The sequence below is a fragment of the Centroberyx gerrardi genome, chromosome 19 (assembly GCF_048128805.1).
Source record: "Centroberyx gerrardi isolate f3 chromosome 19, fCenGer3.hap1.cur.20231027, whole genome shotgun sequence".
NCBI classification, from domain to species: domain Eukaryota; kingdom Metazoa; phylum Chordata; class Actinopteri; order Beryciformes; family Berycidae; genus Centroberyx; species Centroberyx gerrardi.
The window spans coordinates 13,453,605-13,473,167 of NC_136015.1; the positions used below are offsets into that span (position 1 = coordinate 13,453,605).

The following is a 19,563-nucleotide window of genomic DNA, read 5'->3' on the forward strand; positions in this document are numbered from 1 at the left end:
GCAGCAGCAGAAGTAGGATTCAGCAGGGAAAAAGAAAGCTATAATATAAGCACAGCATAGAATACAAACTAGGCAATAGAAAACCACCCAGTAGAAATGAGAATAGTAAAAATGACAGAACAATAACTGCTGCCATATTTTCAACACTTGGGAGAAAAGAAATGTTAAATTTGTGCAGTATATAGATATACAAGTACAAATAAATCACATGGACAAATTCCAGCTTATTAACACACTATACAAGAAGTTGGAGGTAGATTTTTCAACTTTATTTCTAAAAAGGTGTTACATGCTTTTATTTAAAATTCAAAACTATTATTTACAATGATAAATCTTAATAAATATGTTCTCCCTAATTGTTGTTGAGGGTTGAAACATATTTAGTAAGCAAAATCAGGAGGGGGTGTGTCCACCTCGCTTTTGCCACTTAATGTGGCCAAACCCTCACTTCTACAGAAAATCTGAATTATGCATGTTAACTGAAAACTGTGTTAATGAGAGAAAATGTACACAAATAAAAAGAGAAAAACAAATAATAAACATAAACCATTCTTTCCACCACATTTTCCAATATACTGATTCATTTGAAGAGCAATCAAACGATCTTAAAATCCAGCTGCATATTATTATTAATATTCATTAACTGACAGACATTGTAGATTCAGCCTTTGTCAGCTTCCTTTACTCTACTGACAAACAGTAATATAAGTATACTACAGTGAAAACAAATCTGGTGTGATAGAAAAGAAATGATTACACAGCCAAAAACCAAAAATGTAAATTTGACCCCAAATATTTTTATGATTTCTGAGCCCCATCAGGTAGTGGGCACGTTTAGAAAAAAAAAACTATATATGTCTTTCTAATAATATAAAGGCTTTGGCTGACGCAACCTTTCATCTTGTGCAGACTTTGTCCAATATCATTTTGTCATGTTTTTTTTGTTGTTGTTCTGTGACACTAATGTATAAAATTAGACCCTTTTTGATATTACAAAGTCAGAAGTAAACGTTTTTTTCTCAAGGGCGGGGTGGACAGACGATGGAAAAGGTTTTATCACTCAGGTTTGGGTACAAGAGGAGGCCAGTGGAGCATCTCACAGCACAGGAGGAGCCCACTGGGCAAGGCTGCAGGCAGCATGGACAGCTGCTCCGGAGTGGACAATGATGTGCCAGAAACAGTGGATTAAAGACTGTACAGTTTGAATGGTACAAGACATCAATCTAATGCAGACAGAGGAAAGAAGGGACTGGGGGGATATGAATTAGAATACCTGTCCAGATAAAGATACACTCCCTACCACATCCCGAGGAAAAAAGTAGAGCGTTTCATTTTTTTTTTTTTTGAAACAGGTATTAGAGTCAGAAGTCCAGATAGATGGGTGTACGGTGGAGGGATGGTTTAGGAGGAGTGGAGGAAGCGGTTGAAGGCATTGTAGGCCGACTCGAGGTCAAACAGCATCTGGCGCACCTGAGAATCATCCAGCTCGTCTGAGGCAGACATGCCGCTGAGGGTGGTCAACCTGGGGGAAACGATGAAGGGAAAACTGAGAATTACAGCAAAACTCACTGTCTACATCCACATGGTTAAGAATCATGGAGCCAAGTCACGATTTGAACAAGAAGACTTTTGACAGACTAGTGTAGGACCAGTGTTGTGCAGGATCAGTAGCCTAATCCTAACCCTCAGAAAAGTTCTGGTCCAGTGCTGGTCACCAACCTTTACATTGTTGGAAATCTGACTGCTTTGTTGTCGTTGTCTAGAGCTGAAGGAGTTCTATACTTGGATCTACATTGTTCTTTTAATTCAAAGCGAAGTTATTAGGTGCTTGGGAGGAGCACCTCTGTAAGAGCCGACATCTGTGTGTTAGTTTGTGTGTTTGGAACTGCTTATGCGCACTGCTTAGGGGAATTACGGTATGCACTGTTTAGGTAGTGCAGAACCCCAAGAACCCAGCATAAGGGAAATACAATTTGTGCTCATACACCAGGTAGTACAGTAGGGGTCAAGCAAGCATCAGCTAACTGGAGGTTGGTGTGCTGCACATTCACAGACCAGGAAGTAGCTTGATGATTTTCTAACTGTAGTGGCAAAGTCACCGTTCAGCGATTCTCTTAGAAAACACACAGTTACAAAAACACTGTGCTACCACAGCACCTTGGTGTTTTTTAAGTCAGTGCAGTTTCACTCACTCCCTTCATGCACACCCATCCCACCTGAGCACCTTGAAAACACTAATACTTGTTATAATGCAATTAGATTCATAAGCAAACACTATAATTAGTGTACTAGTGTTGTTGTGCATGCTATTATGACTCAAGAAATTAAATACATAATAACATCTTGTCTGCTTACATAAGGCTTGACAATATAAACACTGTAAACTGGGTGGCCTAGTGCAACTGACCAGAGGCTGACTTTGTCCTTGGCCTCTGAGTCTGGAGGCATGTTGCTCATTCTGTTCATGGTCTCCATCAGCTCTCTCAGGTCTGGTTGGATCTGGTCCAGAGAAAAATGAAAACGTGTACCAAGTTAAGCAGGTTAATTAAGCAACCAGTATGACAAGTTAGCCACTTGACTGTCATAAACATTTAATACTCGTCCATTTACCTCATCCATGGCCCTGATCTCCAGTCTCAGCTTGTCCATCACAGTGATAAAGAGCTGAAGGTTGGAGGGAAGATGGTAAGTGAGAGACACATGACAATAAGCACGTTCAAAGTATTTTCTTGCTTACACTGTCAGCAACTGGAAATAGAGTTTGATTTCCATTATATCAGTTCCATTATATTTCTTTCTGGTGGAGCTAGCATTTTAAACGACACTGCGACATGGCAGGCCTTGGCTCTGTTTGAGTCAGAGTTGGCAGTGGATGCAGTTGGCAATCTAGTAGCGACTCAAAGCTTTCTATGACTGAGCAGAGGATGAGCCAAATTAAGTGAAATCACTTCGGCCACTTAGTGCTGGAACAGGACATACTAAATCATTCCATCAAAAAAGGACCGCAACAACTTCTATGCTGGCACACGGCCCAAACAAACCCCGCTTTGCATTGACTTAAGTAGAGTGAGTGTTTAATATGATGGTGGGGAGAGAGGACGTACAGAAACTATATCTGCAATGCAGCGGTTCAGGTTGCCCTTGTCATCCTTGATGGTGATTGGCCGATCCTCCTTAATCCTCTCCATGGCTAGTGGGCAGTCAAGCTAGGAGACAACATGACAAGAGTGAGCTTAGTGCAAATGTAATAGAGTTAGCTTTGTGTTTCCTCACATTTACTCCATGTTATGTTATGTTATGGTAAATGGTTCTGTTCAATTAACACAGCTAATAAGCTTTAGAGGTTTATTTAGTCATTGTACAAGCACAAGGTAGTAGGCGTAAGTGAAAATTCAAGTGATACCATCATTAACTTTAAAAATGTTCTAGCTTATGCTATTATTTTTACCCTCTCAGGCTATATTAGCGAGCCTCTATGAGGATGTGGCTGAAACACCACAGACACATTAAGTAACATTCAAGATTAAGAATATGTGCATAACTCAATTTGGGCCACATCAAGTCAAATGGCTCATTAGATCATCTGCACTCCAAACCAGGAACTCACTCTGTACTTCCTGCAGAAGTCATCGATGGAGCCCACATCAGAGCCCTGGACCTGTTTGAAAGCAGCCTTATACTGAACCAACAGTCTGGAACAGGAGGCAGTGTACCTGAAACAGACAAGTCGCACACATTACCAGAGGCATGCAAAGAAAAACACATGTACCCCCACACACTTCTTTCTCTCAGTCTCTCACATACAAAATACAAATTCAGGTATAACTCACTCATTAGGTGTGACACAGTCTTTGATGTAGGCTTTCTCCAGGGCCTGAAGGGTCTTGACTACAGCAAACAACTCTGCCATGTTGTCATACCTTCAGAAACAGTGTTAACAATAAGGAGTTACAGTTGCATTACGAATCCTTGGGTTCTATTATGTTCATATTAGGCTGGTTGTTGGTGATGTCACTTACTTCTCTCGTTCTCTTGCATTTTTGTATAACTTCACTTCCTGAAAAGGGAGGCATAATTTGTGATGAAAGGCTTGCTAAGACTGACTTAAGTAGAATATCTAATATTAAATCCTTTCCCTGCATACACTGGTATGGATAAATGTACATTTTACATTCAAGTTGAAACACCAACATTATTGACTGATACTTGCCAAACATTTTTGATTAGGTCAATATTGGCATCTGCTTATACCCACAGATATAATTGAGGCAAGTGAATTATTAAGTGAATTAAATTCATAGAGAAGAGTATCAATGTTGATGCTGGTAAGTAATGAAACAAAGGCACTTCTTGTTCAAATGGAATGATATCAGGACATCTTTTTCTTTCAGGGTTAAAATTCAGTGAACAATTTGAAGACATAACAATCAGAAAATGTCTAGATGGGCAGAAAGGTGCATTGGTAATCCATTAATAATTTTGGTTCCTAAAGGTTTCAATATGGATTCAAAAATCCAGTCTGTCAAGCCCTAATTAAAACACAAAATAAGTTACATTTACCTCATATAACTCAGGTTTATTGGCTGGGGCTGTGGGAAAAAAAGTATATGAAATGAGTGAAATTGAATTGATTGTGTATAGAGTCTGTTAGATAACTAGATAACTTGCAGATGTCAGATTTATTTAAGTGTCTTACCTCCTCCTATCCCTCCTGTAACTGGTATTCCATGGAACATGGTGGCAGCTGGTGTATCAGAAGTTGATCTGAGTAAGTTAAGAGTTAAGTTAGGCTTAACTATAGTAATGTTACAGAAAAGCTAACTGAATTGCAAAATAGCAAAACTCTGCAGAAAAATAGCATTTGGTGTTTTGGTGTGAGTTTTGATCACAATTGTTAAAAGGGAATCCATTCAACAGATTTCAAATGTTGTTCTCATTAGCTTGGACAGTTCTGTCTTGATTTGTGAACAAGTTTCTCCCAAAGCATGAAACAAGACCCTCCTGTTGATGTCAAATGTGTGTCAAATGCTGGAGCTGCTCCTTTAATAACGACGGGGAGAGCAACTTGAGAACAAAGTAACAGTGCCCGGGGGATTTTACAGTGAAATGGGTACATTTTCTGGATCATTACTGTTAACACTACAACTTAATATAACTCATTTGGACGTTACGAGTCAAAACCTCTATGAGTCCACACAGTCAGTTTCAGTTATTTTTCAATAAATTAAGAAGCATCTCAAAATGTTGCCTCTTACTGACATCACAGATTAGTATTTGGTTTCCAGATGTGGGAGAGAGTTGTTCATGTTCATAATAATTTAACTAATAAACATTATGGGAATGACGAAATCTGTTGTACGGTAGATGTCCGCTATGATAAAGACACTGTTCAGATTACTATTGATCAACATAGGTTGGCCACGCTAGCTAGCTCAATACATAAAGCCCAAGGAGGATTTAAAAAGCCTAACAATATTCATTGTCGTGTTATGTATAATGTAGCTAAAGCAAAAACACTCACACCGTGGCTACTCCAATGAAAAACGATTGATAACGATGAATAATTGACGTTAAGTGGTGAAACCGATCATGAGCCTTAACCGTCTTGTTGTGCTGTTAACCAAGCTAGCTTGTAGGAAGCTAGCGAGGATAGCTTGTTAGCACTTCCTTTATGATTTGTTACTTATAACTGGGACACATACTTGTTGATAAACAATAAACGCTGTATGTGTGATCATTACTGTGATAACTGGTACGACACACTAACGACAATTTACTGCTATTTCGATATCAATGTTTAATCAACGAAATTAAGACATTTCACTCACCCCCTTCGGCAAACTGTAGTGACGTCGATGTAAACACACCCTTATGCAAGGACCCACAGACGTCAAAATATTAGGTGTCCGTCGCGCCACACTTAAACTTAGATAAATGTACGATTTTAAGATGATTACCAACGTATCAAATACACACAGCTTCTTTTTCCATTTCAGTCACACCTCAGATTTTGACTGACAGCTTGTGGTAAAAATCGTTTGTAAGGTTTGACCACTTTTTTGTTGCTTCTGCATCTTTGTGCAGTCAGACGTCATCTGGCAATCCCATGGGCAATCCATGTCAAGGCGCCAGACTCAAACGAACAGATGAAGACACATATCTGAACAAAAAGGTAAAATAAAAGATTGATAAGTCAAAGAAAAGCTGCAATTAACTATGCCCTTGTCACTGGAAACATCTCTTGTGGCAACGTATGCCGTCAGCTTACATACGACATTAATCATTGTTTAATGGCACAACCAAACAAGCTTTTATTAATGACAAAATAACTAGCTAGCTAACGTTAGCTAACGGATAACCAAAGCTTGCATGTTGTGCAATTGCCAATGTGCGCCAAACAGTAAATGAAAAACAATATACGGTCACGGAGGCAGCCAGGGCAATGCAACTAACATAACTTATTTTAGCGCAAGGAACTCAATTGAACGAGTACAGTACATTACATTTAGCAGTGTTTCTTGCACGGCACTTGCTACCCATTGCCCCTCTTTATTTTTTGCAATGTGCATTGAAACAGTAGCAGTGCTTTATTTTTAAAGCATGACAGGACTTTGATACAATTGTAATTTTAATGGAATATTACTTCTGGTAAATCCCGTTATTTTCAACAACAGTGTAATTTGTCACATCCCTCCCCCCCTCTTCACAACAAGGTTTTTTTTTCATCTAAGGTCTTCCAGTTCTTCTCTCCAGTCTCCACCATGAAGACCTCCAAACCAGCATCACAGGCCTCTGCTCAGGAGGAGTGTGGTGTTTGGTTGGACACTGTGCAACTGAAAGGAAAAGCCAAACAGGTAATTATGGAAATAGCTTTGAAGTACTTCTGACTCACAGTGGCTTTTTGGAATACACTAGCACTTATATTACTATTAGCGAGCTCCTTCAATTTATCAGTAACCCCTTACGCTGTAATTACAGTTTTGTGTCACAATAGGCTTGTATTTTCTCAGTTGATGAACTCTGCGCATGTTATGTTCCAGAAACGACTCACCCGTCCCATTTCTAAACTACTGAACCCCTTGGCTGAACGTGGAGGATACAGTTTGGCTGTGGCACTGAACTTCACTCAGACCAAAATTCAAATGCCAAACACCAAACAGAGCTCCATATCCACCTTCTTTGCACCTCAACGCAGAGGTAAGTAGCTCCAACTCTGCAGCCAACAAGTCATAGAAGCATGTTCTTTGGATTATTATTGTCTTTAACAAAATCAGTCATAAGATGTCAAAGTTGCAGTGAACTGTTAACTTGCTTGAATGTATAAAATGCCCACAGTCTCTTTCTCTTTGGGTAAATGTATTTTCCTATTCCTCCCACAAACAGTTCTCAACAAGATATCTATATCTGAAGAACCAAACACAGATCCAGTAGACTCCTCCTCTTCATCATCTACCTCTACCACATGCGCCTCAACCACATCCACACCTGTGGTATCTGGGACAAAACGAAAACGAGATATGGATCCTGAGGCGTCTGACTTGTTGTATAACACAGAGGAGCGCCAAGTCAAGACGGCTCATATTGATTTAGGAGGAGAGGGTGCAGGTCATGGGTGGGAAAGTGAAAATATGACTGAGAGTGAAGTACCGGTCTGGCAGGAGCACTATGAGGCAAGCCATACACCTACGCTGAACACAGACCATGAATCTGAAGAGGAGCAGTCTGAGGAGGAGATGAGTCTGCCAGAGAGAAAGAGGAGGCTCACTGAGACCTCCTCACTAGCAGCTGAGACTCACTGTCTTGGACGAGAGTGCAGTCAGGAGCCATCGATTGCCTGTAGCAGCCCTCCATACAGTCAAGAGTTAAATGACCCTAGTGAGATGAAACGATATGACCGCATCACCCACGATTCTGAGAGTGAATTTTATCTGACTAATCAGAAACACCCCACAGCGAAGATGGTCAGTGACTCTGGGCCAGCTTTCCTTGAAAGTCTGCAAAGTGAGGAGGGCTTTGCGCTCTGGATGGGTGTGGAAGGGAGAACCTCCACTCAGAAATCCTTTAAACACCTTCATTCATCTCAGATGGACGACGAGAAAGAAAACGGTGGGTCATCATCTTCCAAATCCCCAAACAAGCGTTCATCTCTCTCTCCTCTCGGACCGCTTTCAAATCGTAAATGGACGGAACCAAAAATTGCATCGTCTCAAAAACATATTCCAAAGCAGCTGTGGAAAAAGGCTGAGGAAGAGATCCTCGATTCACAGCACAAGTGGACAAAACCGAATATCTCTCCTCTAAAGAAGCGTAAGCCACAACAACCCTGCAGGGAGGTTGAGGAGGACAGTCTGGCCATATTGTTCACCCAGGACTCTGAAGGCTTCAGGGTGATCGCACACCGCGGCCTGCAAGCCAGGAGTCCACTTAAAGATCACACTAACTTAAGCATGGGGGTGGTGAAGAGAACTAGTGCTTACAAATCCTTGGTGGAGGATGAGGAAGAGGAGATGCTCTTTACCCAAGACTCTCAGGGAAATATGGTGATCAAACACTGAGAGGACATAGAGAGGACTTCTCTTTTTTTCTAAAATGCACTGAACAACCTGGGAGTCTTATGTGGAGAGTTACCAGCAACAGTGTATTTTAGTTCAGGATTTGTGTTGTTTTGGAAGTTGTCTGTGAGATGTATCAATGTCTACTATTGTAAATAAGTCGTCCTCTTTTTTTTTTTTTTTTGGCATATTACGTAATCTTTCCTCTTCCACTTTGTCAATGCTTGAAATCAGTTCTTAACTGAAATTTAACAGAAATTTTAAATTGTTTCTGAATACACTAATCATAGAACAATGTCAACCTGACTGAAAGACTGAACAGGTTTTGCTACTTTTACACTGAAAACATTGGTGCTCTTGTCTATAATTAATCTCTTATCTTTCTTTAATTTTTGTGCCTTTATTTTGTCCCCAAGCTTCCCGGGGGTTTTATTCTTTCTCTCTGTCGTTCCAAGTTGGAGCCTGTTTTTGTGATGTATCGTTTCTTCTCGTTAATCACTATGGCACTGAAAAGGCCCTCGGGGTGCAACTGTCTTGTGTGTAATAACACGCTGTGGCAACAAACAAGTACTGGAGGTTTTGATTTTATTTGAAAAATGATACACAATTACATCTTACTCTTTTCGTGTGAATTAAATGTTGTGAAAAGCACTAGTGGTGTACACTATCTTCCCCCGATGCTGGTGCCCTGAAGCGCTACGTCTTAATATAAAATATAGTGATGTACACAGGGATAAAGACAATAGGATGTGGACCTAAGTTCCCCTTAACGTCAATTTGCATTTCAGCATTTTAAGGCATACAAACAGTGCTTGTAACTTGATTTCTAATTATCTTTTGAGAGCCAAGTATTTCGTTTATTACTCTGATTGGTTCATTTAACATCTCCTGCAGCACAACCTACCTTCTTGTTGCTGATCCATCATACATATTATGCACTAGCAACACAGTAACATCTTGTCTGCTGTTAATGCAATATATAGTAGAAAAACAATGTTGCATAAACTCCACTCAGTGAAACAGTGCTACATGACTACCATGCACTATACACATGGATAAAGTAACTAAGATACAGTTAGATAGAAAAAAACTCATATATTTACTGTAATACTAAATGCTACTGCACTTATGACTCAAAATAAGGCTTGTGTGCTTGGCCACCAAATGTTCTATGTGCATGTTACATGATCTCTAGCCTGTTCTGTAATGTGCAACTGCAGTTGTCTCTAAAATTTGCTTTAACACTGACACAATGGAACAACAATGAAACATGACATTGAAGGTAGAGTACAGTCATATTAAAATACAAGTCCCATTCAGGTGATCTAGTAACATTCAGAGAAAATATTTGAAGATAAAGATAAGACCTCACCAGATTGTTGATTATGTAACAATAGTTATACATTCTTACATAAATGCCTTTATTGCTATGGCACAGAAATGTAAGACAAACTATAATAAGTATGTGTTGTTTGAGGTGCTCGTTTTCCACACCCACGATATCCCTTTTATTCCCAATGAATGCACCTTCATATTGCATGATTTGTCTTTATAGTACCTTTGAAGCAGCGTTGCTGTGCTGTGTAGGTAGGGAAAAGCAGCTCCAGACAATTACTGACAGGTTCATTACAATCAACAGTTTCAAAGTGCTAGAGAAACATCTCATGAAGCTACAAATACGCCTACAATAAACTCACCAATAGTTATGTTTCTGTGCCTGTCTATAAGATCCCTTTTATATCTTTGAAATACAATGAGAGCAGAGGTGCAGCGAGATATTTGTCTGAACTGAAGACCACAATGACGATGATGATGATGAAAATGATGATGGTGGTGATAACAAAGCAGCAATCAGCCAGCCATCTCTGTGGGCTCTGTCACCAGTTTGGAGCCATCCCAAAGAGTCTTGAACTGCTCTGGGACTGGAAACTCCCTCTGTAGAACAACAAGATATGCAGTATGATGCTTAGCTGCAAAACAACTACATACAGTATGTGGAAAATTCAACAAACCTAACACACACCAGTATGCTTATACACACATTCAGACACAAGCAGATAGACTAAACTCTCTCTTTCTAGCTCACATTTCAGTATCTCAGACACTCACATAGTCGTCATCTCCTTCAGGTACCATGATGTTCATCTCGGAGCTCTTGGCACTGACAATGTCACAGCTGAGAGAGTCCTTACTCAGGTAGACCTGGCAGCCCTCTGTCTTGTTGATGGAAATGGTGGGCACCTTACCCAACGCCTGTAGAAAGAAAACAACCTGTCATTTTTGGCATCTGGCAGTCGGCTAAAGGAGAATCCATTCCAAGCTCAAGACGTATATTTACAATACATTTACGTTTTAAGCATTTAGCTGACACTGGCATCCAAAGTAACGTATTGTTGATGTAACAGTAAAATAAACTTAGATTCCTAGATTGTGCAAGGGTTAGAGCCATAGCACCTTGATAATAGATGTAACCCTGTGACCCTAGAATGATCCTGTATGACAGAGAGGTGCTGGCTAAGTGATGAGAGCCAGGGAGAAAGGGTAGACTTTTTTTCTAGCAAGATAGGAACATTTTCAGTGCAAGTAGGGGAGAGAGGATGTGAAATGTTTCTTCAAGAGATTTCTGTTGTTAGTTTTCTTGGTTTTCTTTCTTCCTTTCTTGGCACTGACGGCATTGCTTCATGCAGGGCTAGTAAGCAAAGGTGGGAGCGTTTGGGCAGGGATGTAAATCTTACTCACTGATGGCCCTTGGCTTGTATGTTTTAGATCAAACAAGTCTGAACTTACTAGTGACAAATTGAATGTGAGTTAAAGCAGATTAAAGCAGAGGCCCTGGAGCCTTGTCAGCCTAGTGCCCCAAACCCTTAAGTTCTATCCCCGATATAAAATGTACATAACTGACATTACATAAGAAACTGCGTGTACCTTTTGAAGACATTACGTTACCTTCTTGTAGATATTTTGCTCACCTGTAACTGGATGGCCTTAGAGTTGATGATCTCCACAATACCAACCACATTCTCAAACACCAGACCCAGCTTCTTACAGTTGTCTGGGGACAGTGAATATATACATGTTGAAAGAAGAAATTATACATTTCATCTTAAAGACAATACTTTCACCTCCTCACCAACTTCATCTGTTTGCAGGTAACTCACCTATGATGATGGAGTTGATTTTGCCCTTGACCTGCACAGTGGAGGTGTTACAGCCGTAGATGTAGACCACTTGTTTCAGCTCGGTCTCATCAATCACCAGGTCATGTTTCTGCTCAAAGTTCTCCTGCACCATGCAGCCAATAAGAGAATAGGTTCAGTCAATGACCTCTGACATGGGAGAGACGTCACCTCTGATTGGCTGACCTCAGTGGGTTAAAATTTCAATTAGCTGAGGTGAAGGATTGCTCTAAGTATGAATGTGTGTAACTGTACGAACAGGAAGCAGGGCTGAAAAATAGCATGAGCTGCCTAGTGTTCCCATAATCACCATGATATATTAAGCACAACCAGTTCTTTTATTAAGCATTAAGCATTATTAATTAATAATGCACTAATTAGCAAATATTTCTATGTCAGCACGTAATACATGGGTGGTTTGATATGAACTTAAATGTTTTTCCTTATTAATATGCAAATTTATGCAGCAAGGTGCTCCAAAATCTAATCAGATCATCTCCTCTATAGGGGGAACCTGTGGCGTGAGTATGAACTTTCTATCATGTATTTCTTCTTGAGTTATTGTTCACAAGAATGGCATGAGTCAAGTCTGCAAGTCTGCAAGTGTGCAATACAATGACATAAAAGTTAAAAAGGACAAGGTTTACAAAAAGCATCTGTCAGTCCTTCGATTATCTTAGACTCATCTGTGTGAAATCTAATCTAGAATCCTCTAATCTCTAATTATTCATCTTTACTTAACCACCACATGTAAACTGAGTCTTTCTTTCCTTTCTTGCCTTCTAATCCTCCAAAGTGGATGTAAACAGTCAACGTACCACCCTCCACTTCTTGCCCTCCAGCTCCAGCAGAGGGGGTTTCTTCTGGGGTGCAGCTCTGGCTGGGCCCCCGGCCCCGGGGGTCCTGCTCTTGGCCGGTGACGATTGAGCAGCGCCCCCCCCGGAGCGCAGGGTGGGGTTCTTATGGGTCTTCTTGTCATCCGATACATGCTTCAGGCCTATAGATGACAAAAAATATCATGCACATGCATTTATACCTTTCATTGTGTGCCTGGTATGTGTGTGCCAGATATACCTGTCATTATATTTCTTGTAAACACATTCTTGTAGTCAAATCTATGTTTCAATTAAAGCATAGCAATGGTAAATTTATATCTTGACCTACTGTCAATGTATTTTAGACAATACAATTCTTAGACAATACATTACATAATACTGATTTCCTTCATGCAACCTATCTTGGAAGTGATCAGTCCAATAAGGTATTTGCTGTTGCCAATAGTAATTGTAAATGTGTGTATTGGATCATTCTATTTTAGTTAGTTTACATCACTTGGGCTATTGTTGCAAGTCACCTTGATCTTCCAGGCTCTCTTTTGAATTGAAAATGAAATGAAATGTCCCCCACATCCAGCTCAACATTTGTACATCTACATATTCATAACATGAAGATTGAACATGTTTATATAACCGTGGGTTTACTGTTAAAACAGGAAAAAGCTGTGCACTCTACTCTCTTGTCATGGTATTCATGGACTGCTGATGTTTCATGAGGCTGTCGGACTTTACTGTCGGCCACCTTTAGTGATGTCCATGCCCTGGTTGAGCTGGGCGAAGAGGGCCGAGTGCTGGGCCGCCGTGCTGTCCGCCTGAGGAAGGGAGTCATCGTCTGAGAAGACCGGAGGGGGGCCGGGGGGAGGAGGGGGAGGTGGGGGGGGAGCACTGGGGGCAGTTGGGACAGAGTCAAAGAGAGACGGAGGAGCAATGGGGCCCTGGGGGATGAGAGAGAGAGTTGTTTGAAGATGAAAGAAGATGAGGAGGGCCTGCTCTTTTTGTGCAGTAGAGGGAAAGGAGATGGTTTACCTAAAGTCAAATGTACCAAAACCAGTATAGTACCAAACCTCTCCAGCAGGGGGAGTATTAGACAGCAAATATCTGAAAGCTTTGTTCTGAGGTGGCGTCTTTTCACCATGGTAAACTCTACATGAGATGCTATGGATAATGAAGTGTCTCATTTTGAACCTATGGTCTGAATACATGTGGATAAGTGCAAAAACACTTGTTAGGGCTAAAAATTAAAAAAAAAATACTTGATGGCAGGGTGTCAATGATCCTCTTATCAGCAGAAAATGTTTAAGAGCTTTCCTTTTACTACTGCAGTCCTCTCCGATTCACACCAGAGTGTCTAGAATGGATAAAAGCTTCGGTTTAACTTACGAGCTGTGTACAGTAAAACTGCGCAGCCACCGATCAACAACTGCAGTGAGGAGAAGCAGACACACACTCCCACACACTCGCTGTCTGAAGACGCTGCAACTGCTAACACAGCTGCCAGAGACAATCAGACACACACACACACACACACCTATATCACAGAGGTTCAGAAGGTTGAACTGTCACATTACGTGCTTTAGAGTACAGCTGAGACTACTTGACCTTTGACCCGAGGCACATGTGTCGTACATATCGTCGCTGAACAACACTGGCCTGTTACACTAAACAGCTCAGCACATACCACTGGATTAGAACTGATGGAGAAGCTGAAGTGTGTGTGTGTGTGTGTGTGTGTGTGTGTGGTTGTAAAAATATCTGACTGCTTCTTTGTGTTCATGGCTGCCTGTGTTTTAAACATGTTTGTGTGAGGCGGAGTTAGGAAATGAACGTTTTTTTCTGAGGGTATTTTTTGCCCCTTGATTTGATTTTTAGTTGCACTTTGGTCTTTTTTGGGGGGCAATTTTATTGAAACAATACATTTGCATTACATATTGGCAGAAAAACAATTTGTACTGCTAATATTTGTTTAATTTTAAATCTTAATTTTCTACTGCTTCAGGCTGTTCGATTGTTTTCTGATCAAAAGCCAATTCTCACCCAGAACACACAACTCCCCTGGTCATAGGCTCCCACAAATCGCCTACGGTGGCCCACAGAGGACAGTTGCTGCATTCACACGTGAATATTTCACAACTCAATGCAAAAAAATGTGAACATGGTGAAATGCAAAAAGGGTCCTCCTGATTACGGGAGGCAATTGCCCCCTCATTTTTAATTTCACTGACATTTTATCAAATTTCAAGAGCCTTTTGCACTGAGCCTGAAATATATGAGCTAATATGAGTGGCAGTGTACATGTGTGTGTGTGTGTGTAAAGCCACATCCATATGTCAGACTGTGCATGTGTGAGTAAGTGTGTCACTAAACCCTTCTCTGAACAGCAGCTGACGGCTTAGTTAAAGGGGGACAAGCCCTGTAGTTTAAGTTACCGTTACAGGGTGTGTGTGTGTACACAGGCCCTTTGTTGGGGTTCCTCTGTGAAGAAAACCTCCATTCAAGTCCACCCTGAGGACCACCTGTTAGTGCCACACACTCCAGTCCCACTACACACACTGCAGCCCTCACACACACTTCAGCTCTGTCGTCTGACAGCAGGGGCAACAGCTGACACACACAGCTCCTGCAGGCTCTCAAGTTTCTCCACACACACTAGCATATAGAGAAGATCCCGCGCACACACACACACCCACACACAGTTGTTGAATGTTGGCCTCACTTCAATCTAATCATTTGACGTTAAAAGTCACCCTGAAATGCCTTTTTTAGGTTTTATTTGACAGTTCATGCCAAATAAAATGTTATTTTTTTGTATTTTTATATCAAAATCTCATTACTTTTACTTCCTGGAAAACCAATAAAACCATGACAGATTTTTGAACAATCCCACCCCTCTCATCAAATTAAACTGTGTTTCTCTCACTAACTGATATCCCATTGGTTTACACTTTTGAATGATCTCTCACTTTTGAATGTTATGTCCCGACCCAATATCCTGTTTCAACAGGACATACATCACATTAAGGAAGAAAAATGCTCTCAAAATGCGGTTTCTTTGTAACTTCCATGTTCTAGCTGTAAAACGCTTCCTTACTTTCAAACTTGATTTCCTTTCCAGTTGAGAAGGAAAAAGATCAAGAGATGAAAAAACACACACACTTTAGATTAGACTCCACTGCTGCGATGGAGCGGCTCAGTGGCCAACAGTCTTGGGCTGCACCTGGCCGCTTAATGTGAGTGAGAGGCAGGGCATCGCCAACATGCAGAGAGTGCTCACTCAACCTTCCCTGGATAGACAAAGGCTTAAAAAAATCCCTTCTGGCTAACAAGGGGAAAGGATCTGGTTTTGACCCGTCCTAATCTCTGAGACTTGAGTGAGAGTGTCGAGCAGTTGAAAGTCCCTGAGCAGACATCCATAAACAGAAGTGTGTGTAGGAGTGATAGAGGTTTTGTGAGCTCCATGTTGCTCAATGGATAACCGCAGGGAGCAGGCAGTCACTGGGGAGCCGTTCATTCATTCATTCAGACTTTCTGGCCCAGTTTATGTAACCAGCTGCTCCATAACTAAAAATGGAAGTGTGCGCAAAGTAGGAGTTAATTTGAGTCCCGATATAAAAATATCGAGGCTTGCGAACGGAAATGAAATGAAAACACAGCAGAGAGAAGAAAAGTTATGTTACATGTAAGTTATAGAGGTGATTATATATGATATATACGATTTCTTGTTTTCAGACAAATGCATTGTGAGCTTTTAGAGAAGAAGAGAGGCTGAGGAAAGTTTATGTTGTCACTGAATGCTTTCTGGAGGGGAAACGTTCTTGACTCTACAATGACATTAACGTCCTTTTTCTTATATTGTTGCATGATATGATGTATGTGTGTTTGCCTATCAGCCTACACTTCTGTGAGTGTATAATACCCACTCATATCACATACTAATTGCATATTAAAGTATTTAATTATGTATGAAGTGAGTGTGCATCTGCGTAAGGTACATACATGCATGTACATACCTACATCTGAGTGTGGGACTGTATGTGTGTATATACCATATGTGTGTGTGTGTGTGTGTGTGTGTGTGTGTGTGTGTGTCTCAGTACGCTGCTGTACTCACAGTCTTACTCCAGACCAGTCCAGTGGTGTGGTGCTGTTTGATGAAGGACTGCAGCTCGGTCCAGATTGACAGGTAGGAGCGCACCCACTCCACATGGCGTCTGTCGCTGGGAGGAAGAGGAGGGAGGGAGGAGGAAGGGCAGAGGGAGAGAGGAGGGAATGATGGTTAGAGGGAGGGAGGGAGGAGAAGAGGGAGTCAATGAGGTAGGAAGGAGGGAGGGAAGGAGCGAAGGGGGGGAGGATGGATTGGAGCAGGTGAGCATGAACAAAGTAAACAAAGAGAGAGACAAGTGTTTGAAATGGACGTAAGTTGTTAGGATAGTGCTCAAAATCAAATTGTCAATGCATGTGAATGACTTTCTGTCACAATATATTGTGTATTGTGCCACTTAAATTAAATACTACCACCCTTTGAAGCATTTTACAGGTTAACAAAAGAAAACTTGTTCCTTAAACCTTTTGACTGAATGTCCTTACGTTTTCCTAATTCCCAGAGTAAAATCAAAAGAGCATTTTTAACGATACAAAATCTTAGTATCACAATGATTGTGTTGTCTCAATATCATCCTTCAGTGGCCTTTTAACTGTTCATACTGTTCATTGTAAGGTGCCCAGCCATGTTAAACCTTATTAGACATTTACGTTTCCTTGTAGTCCTTCAGCACTCTGTTGGTGTAGAAGGTGGCGGCATCATTCATCTCCTTCACATAGGGACCCGGCTTCTGAGTCTGACCCAGAGAAAGAGAGAGAGAGAGAGAGAGAGAGAGAGAGAGAGAGAGAGACGAAATTTCATCAAAAAATACTCATCTCACCAGCTATTTGACAGAACCACTGTGAGGTAAAACCTTCCTTGTACAGAACATTGGAAAAGGATCTGGCTAACTGTATATTTGCCTTAATTTGAGAAGAAAGAGCACATAGTGACATTATTCACTTCAACAGGTTTAACTGATAAGTCCTGCAGGAAAAACTGCCCTACTGACAGCCGAGTTTTACACAGACCAGACACAGCTCCAGGCTTGTTATTTAAGATGTCAAGTGGATGGGCTTTCATCTTAATCCAAATTATATTCCCCTCAAAATTTAGGAGAAGAGATTTTGGGAGTGATGGAAAACAGACTGGAGGGAGGAGAGATAGAGGGAGAAGAAATGAGGTAAATCAGGTTATTTATAGTTTGTGTGTCTATTTGTGTGCAAGGTTATCATAGTTTTGCATTTCCTGTTAGTTTTATTTCATTTTGATTTGAATTTCTGTTTAATTTTACTTCATGGTCACAGTCGGTTTTCTGGTTTTAGTATGTTTTTTACTTTTCAGAAATGTTTAGCTTCAGTTTTTATTTTGTTTAAATTCAGTCTGAGATTTAGTATTTGAGTGGTTGGGCCGGTACACTCTGGATGACTTTAGATGGACATAATATGCATTCATTACAAGAGGATTCTCTCTTCACTTACAGGTTGGAAATACAAAAAAAAAAAAGAACTGAAAAGACTTCCTGCTGATATTTGCTATTTCAGTTAATTAGCAAGATGATTATTTCAGTTTGAGATGATGATTTCAGTTTTTTTTCATTCACATCTTTATTTTAATTTAAGGAAACTTGATTTGCATTTGATTTTTTTGCCACGGCTGTTTTAGCCTTTTAGTTTATTATAGTAACCTTGAGTGCATGAGTGTGTGTCTCTGCATGTGTGCATGTAACCATCTATATACTGTATATGTGTATGTATGCTTTCTTGTGTTCCTACATGCTCATACATGTCTCCTTGCGTGTGTGATCCTGTATGTGTGTGTGTGTGTGTGTGTGTGTGTGTTGCTCCTCACCACAGCCACCCAGCCCAGAGCGGGGATGCTCTCGCTGACGGCGGACAGGTGGTTGAAGAGGCTGCTGCCGCGGTTTCGTTCTCTGAAGTTCTGGATCTCCTGGATGTGATCGGACATCGGCTTCAGCAGGTCGGCCAGCTCCATCTGGGGGGGGGGGAGGATGGAGAGAATGAGGGAAGGAGGGGAGGGAGGATGGAGGGTGGAGACGACAGAGGAGACAAGACAGGTAAGAGAGGGGAGGGAGATGGGGAGACAGGTGGGGAGAAAGAGGGTTAGCAGAGTGGAGTGTACGAGTAAAACATTGTATTGCATTTAAAGCAAATACCAAAAAGCCTTGACAGCTAGGAAACCATGCTGGACACATTCCTAGGCATCGCTTTCTCAAAATACTGCCACAACTTTCACATGCAGAATCCTCTCAAGAATCCTAAGCACTTCAGATACTTTTGAGTGCCGTTTCCCCCTGTCCAACCGCAGCCAGCCCGCCCTCGCTGCCAGCCGGCAATTCCTAAACTAGGCTACAGGACAGTAACTAATTTTATTAGCTGCATGGAGCCTTTTTCCATTGGAACTTCCAGATCTCAGCTATGGCTGGTCTTCCATTCCCAGCTCCCTCCCTCCCTCCCTCCCTCCCCTCTCCTCCGCTCCTTTCCTACAAACATTCCTCGGTTCATTGGGAGATCCCTCTGGCCTTGTAAGGCATACCGCTCCTCCAGTGTTTACAGTTTACTTATCACACACGCGCATACTCTCTCTCTCACACACACACACACACACACACACGCATATACACAGGAACACAATGTTTCCTTGGTAAATTGCCTACTACAGCTTTCTTATTTTGATCTGCAGCTAACTGGTTGCTATGTGAAACAGCCATGAAATTATGACTGGACTTGATGAGCTAGAACGAATCATTTGTTTCTTTGTTCAGATAGATTCGAAGAATACACTGCGAAAAAAAATGCTCTGCTCCTGAAGTAGCTAATTTGATTATAAGCATTAAGATAAACTATTATAGTTGCGGTGATAATATCTGTTTGTGCGAGAGTGACACATTCCTGATGTAC

The 19,563-nt window shown here is 41.1% G+C and overlaps 3 protein-coding genes across 3 annotated transcripts in view; 1 reads left to right on the forward strand and 2 right to left on the reverse strand.

The window, feature by feature from the left end:
* Nucleotides 1-247: 247 nt before the first annotated feature.
* On the reverse strand, nucleotides 248-5,860 carry vps28 (VPS28 subunit of ESCRT-I). The gene is made up of 10 exons (XM_071901538.2): nucleotides 5,829-5,860; nucleotides 4,697-4,764; nucleotides 4,561-4,589; nucleotides 4,020-4,057; nucleotides 3,831-3,920; nucleotides 3,608-3,713; nucleotides 3,105-3,206; nucleotides 2,611-2,664; nucleotides 2,408-2,499; nucleotides 248-1,522 (listed from the first exon to the last, which is right to left on the reverse strand). Exons 2-10 carry the CDS (start codon nucleotides 4,734-4,736, stop codon nucleotides 1,402-1,404), a joined length of 672 nt encoding a protein of 223 aa, XP_071757639.1. The 5' UTR covers nucleotides 4,737-4,764; nucleotides 5,829-5,860; the 3' UTR covers nucleotides 248-1,401.
* A 283-nt stretch (nucleotides 5,861-6,143) lies between these two features.
* On the forward strand, nucleotides 6,144-9,067 carry aunip (aurora kinase A and ninein interacting protein). The gene is made up of 4 exons (XM_078290543.1): nucleotides 6,144-6,172; nucleotides 6,732-6,854; nucleotides 7,041-7,197; nucleotides 7,384-9,067. The coding sequence occupies exons 2-4, from the start codon at nucleotides 6,762-6,764 to the stop codon at nucleotides 8,553-8,555; spliced, it is 1,422 nt and encodes a 473-aa protein (XP_078146669.1). The 5' UTR covers nucleotides 6,144-6,172; nucleotides 6,732-6,761; the 3' UTR covers nucleotides 8,556-9,067.
* A 53-nt stretch (nucleotides 9,068-9,120) lies between these two features.
* The window catches only part of cap2 (cyclase associated actin cytoskeleton regulatory protein 2), a 20,770-nt gene continuing 10,327 nt past the window's right edge, over nucleotides 9,121-19,563 (reverse strand). Inside the window, exons 5-13 of the mRNA XM_071901541.2 lie at nucleotides 18,494-18,637; nucleotides 17,314-17,399; nucleotides 16,673-16,778; nucleotides 13,307-13,499; nucleotides 12,547-12,725; nucleotides 11,711-11,834; nucleotides 11,522-11,604; nucleotides 10,662-10,805; nucleotides 9,121-10,487 (exon numbers count right to left, since the gene is read on the reverse strand). Of these exons, the coding sequence (XP_071757642.2) occupies nucleotides 10,404-10,487; nucleotides 10,662-10,805; nucleotides 11,522-11,604; nucleotides 11,711-11,834; nucleotides 12,547-12,725; nucleotides 13,307-13,499; nucleotides 16,673-16,778; nucleotides 17,314-17,399; nucleotides 18,494-18,637 (1,143 nt within the window). The 3' untranslated portion in view covers nucleotides 9,121-10,403. The remainder of the gene's footprint in view (nucleotides 10,488-10,661; nucleotides 10,806-11,521; nucleotides 11,605-11,710; nucleotides 11,835-12,546; nucleotides 12,726-13,306; nucleotides 13,500-16,672; nucleotides 16,779-17,313; nucleotides 17,400-18,493; nucleotides 18,638-19,563) is intronic.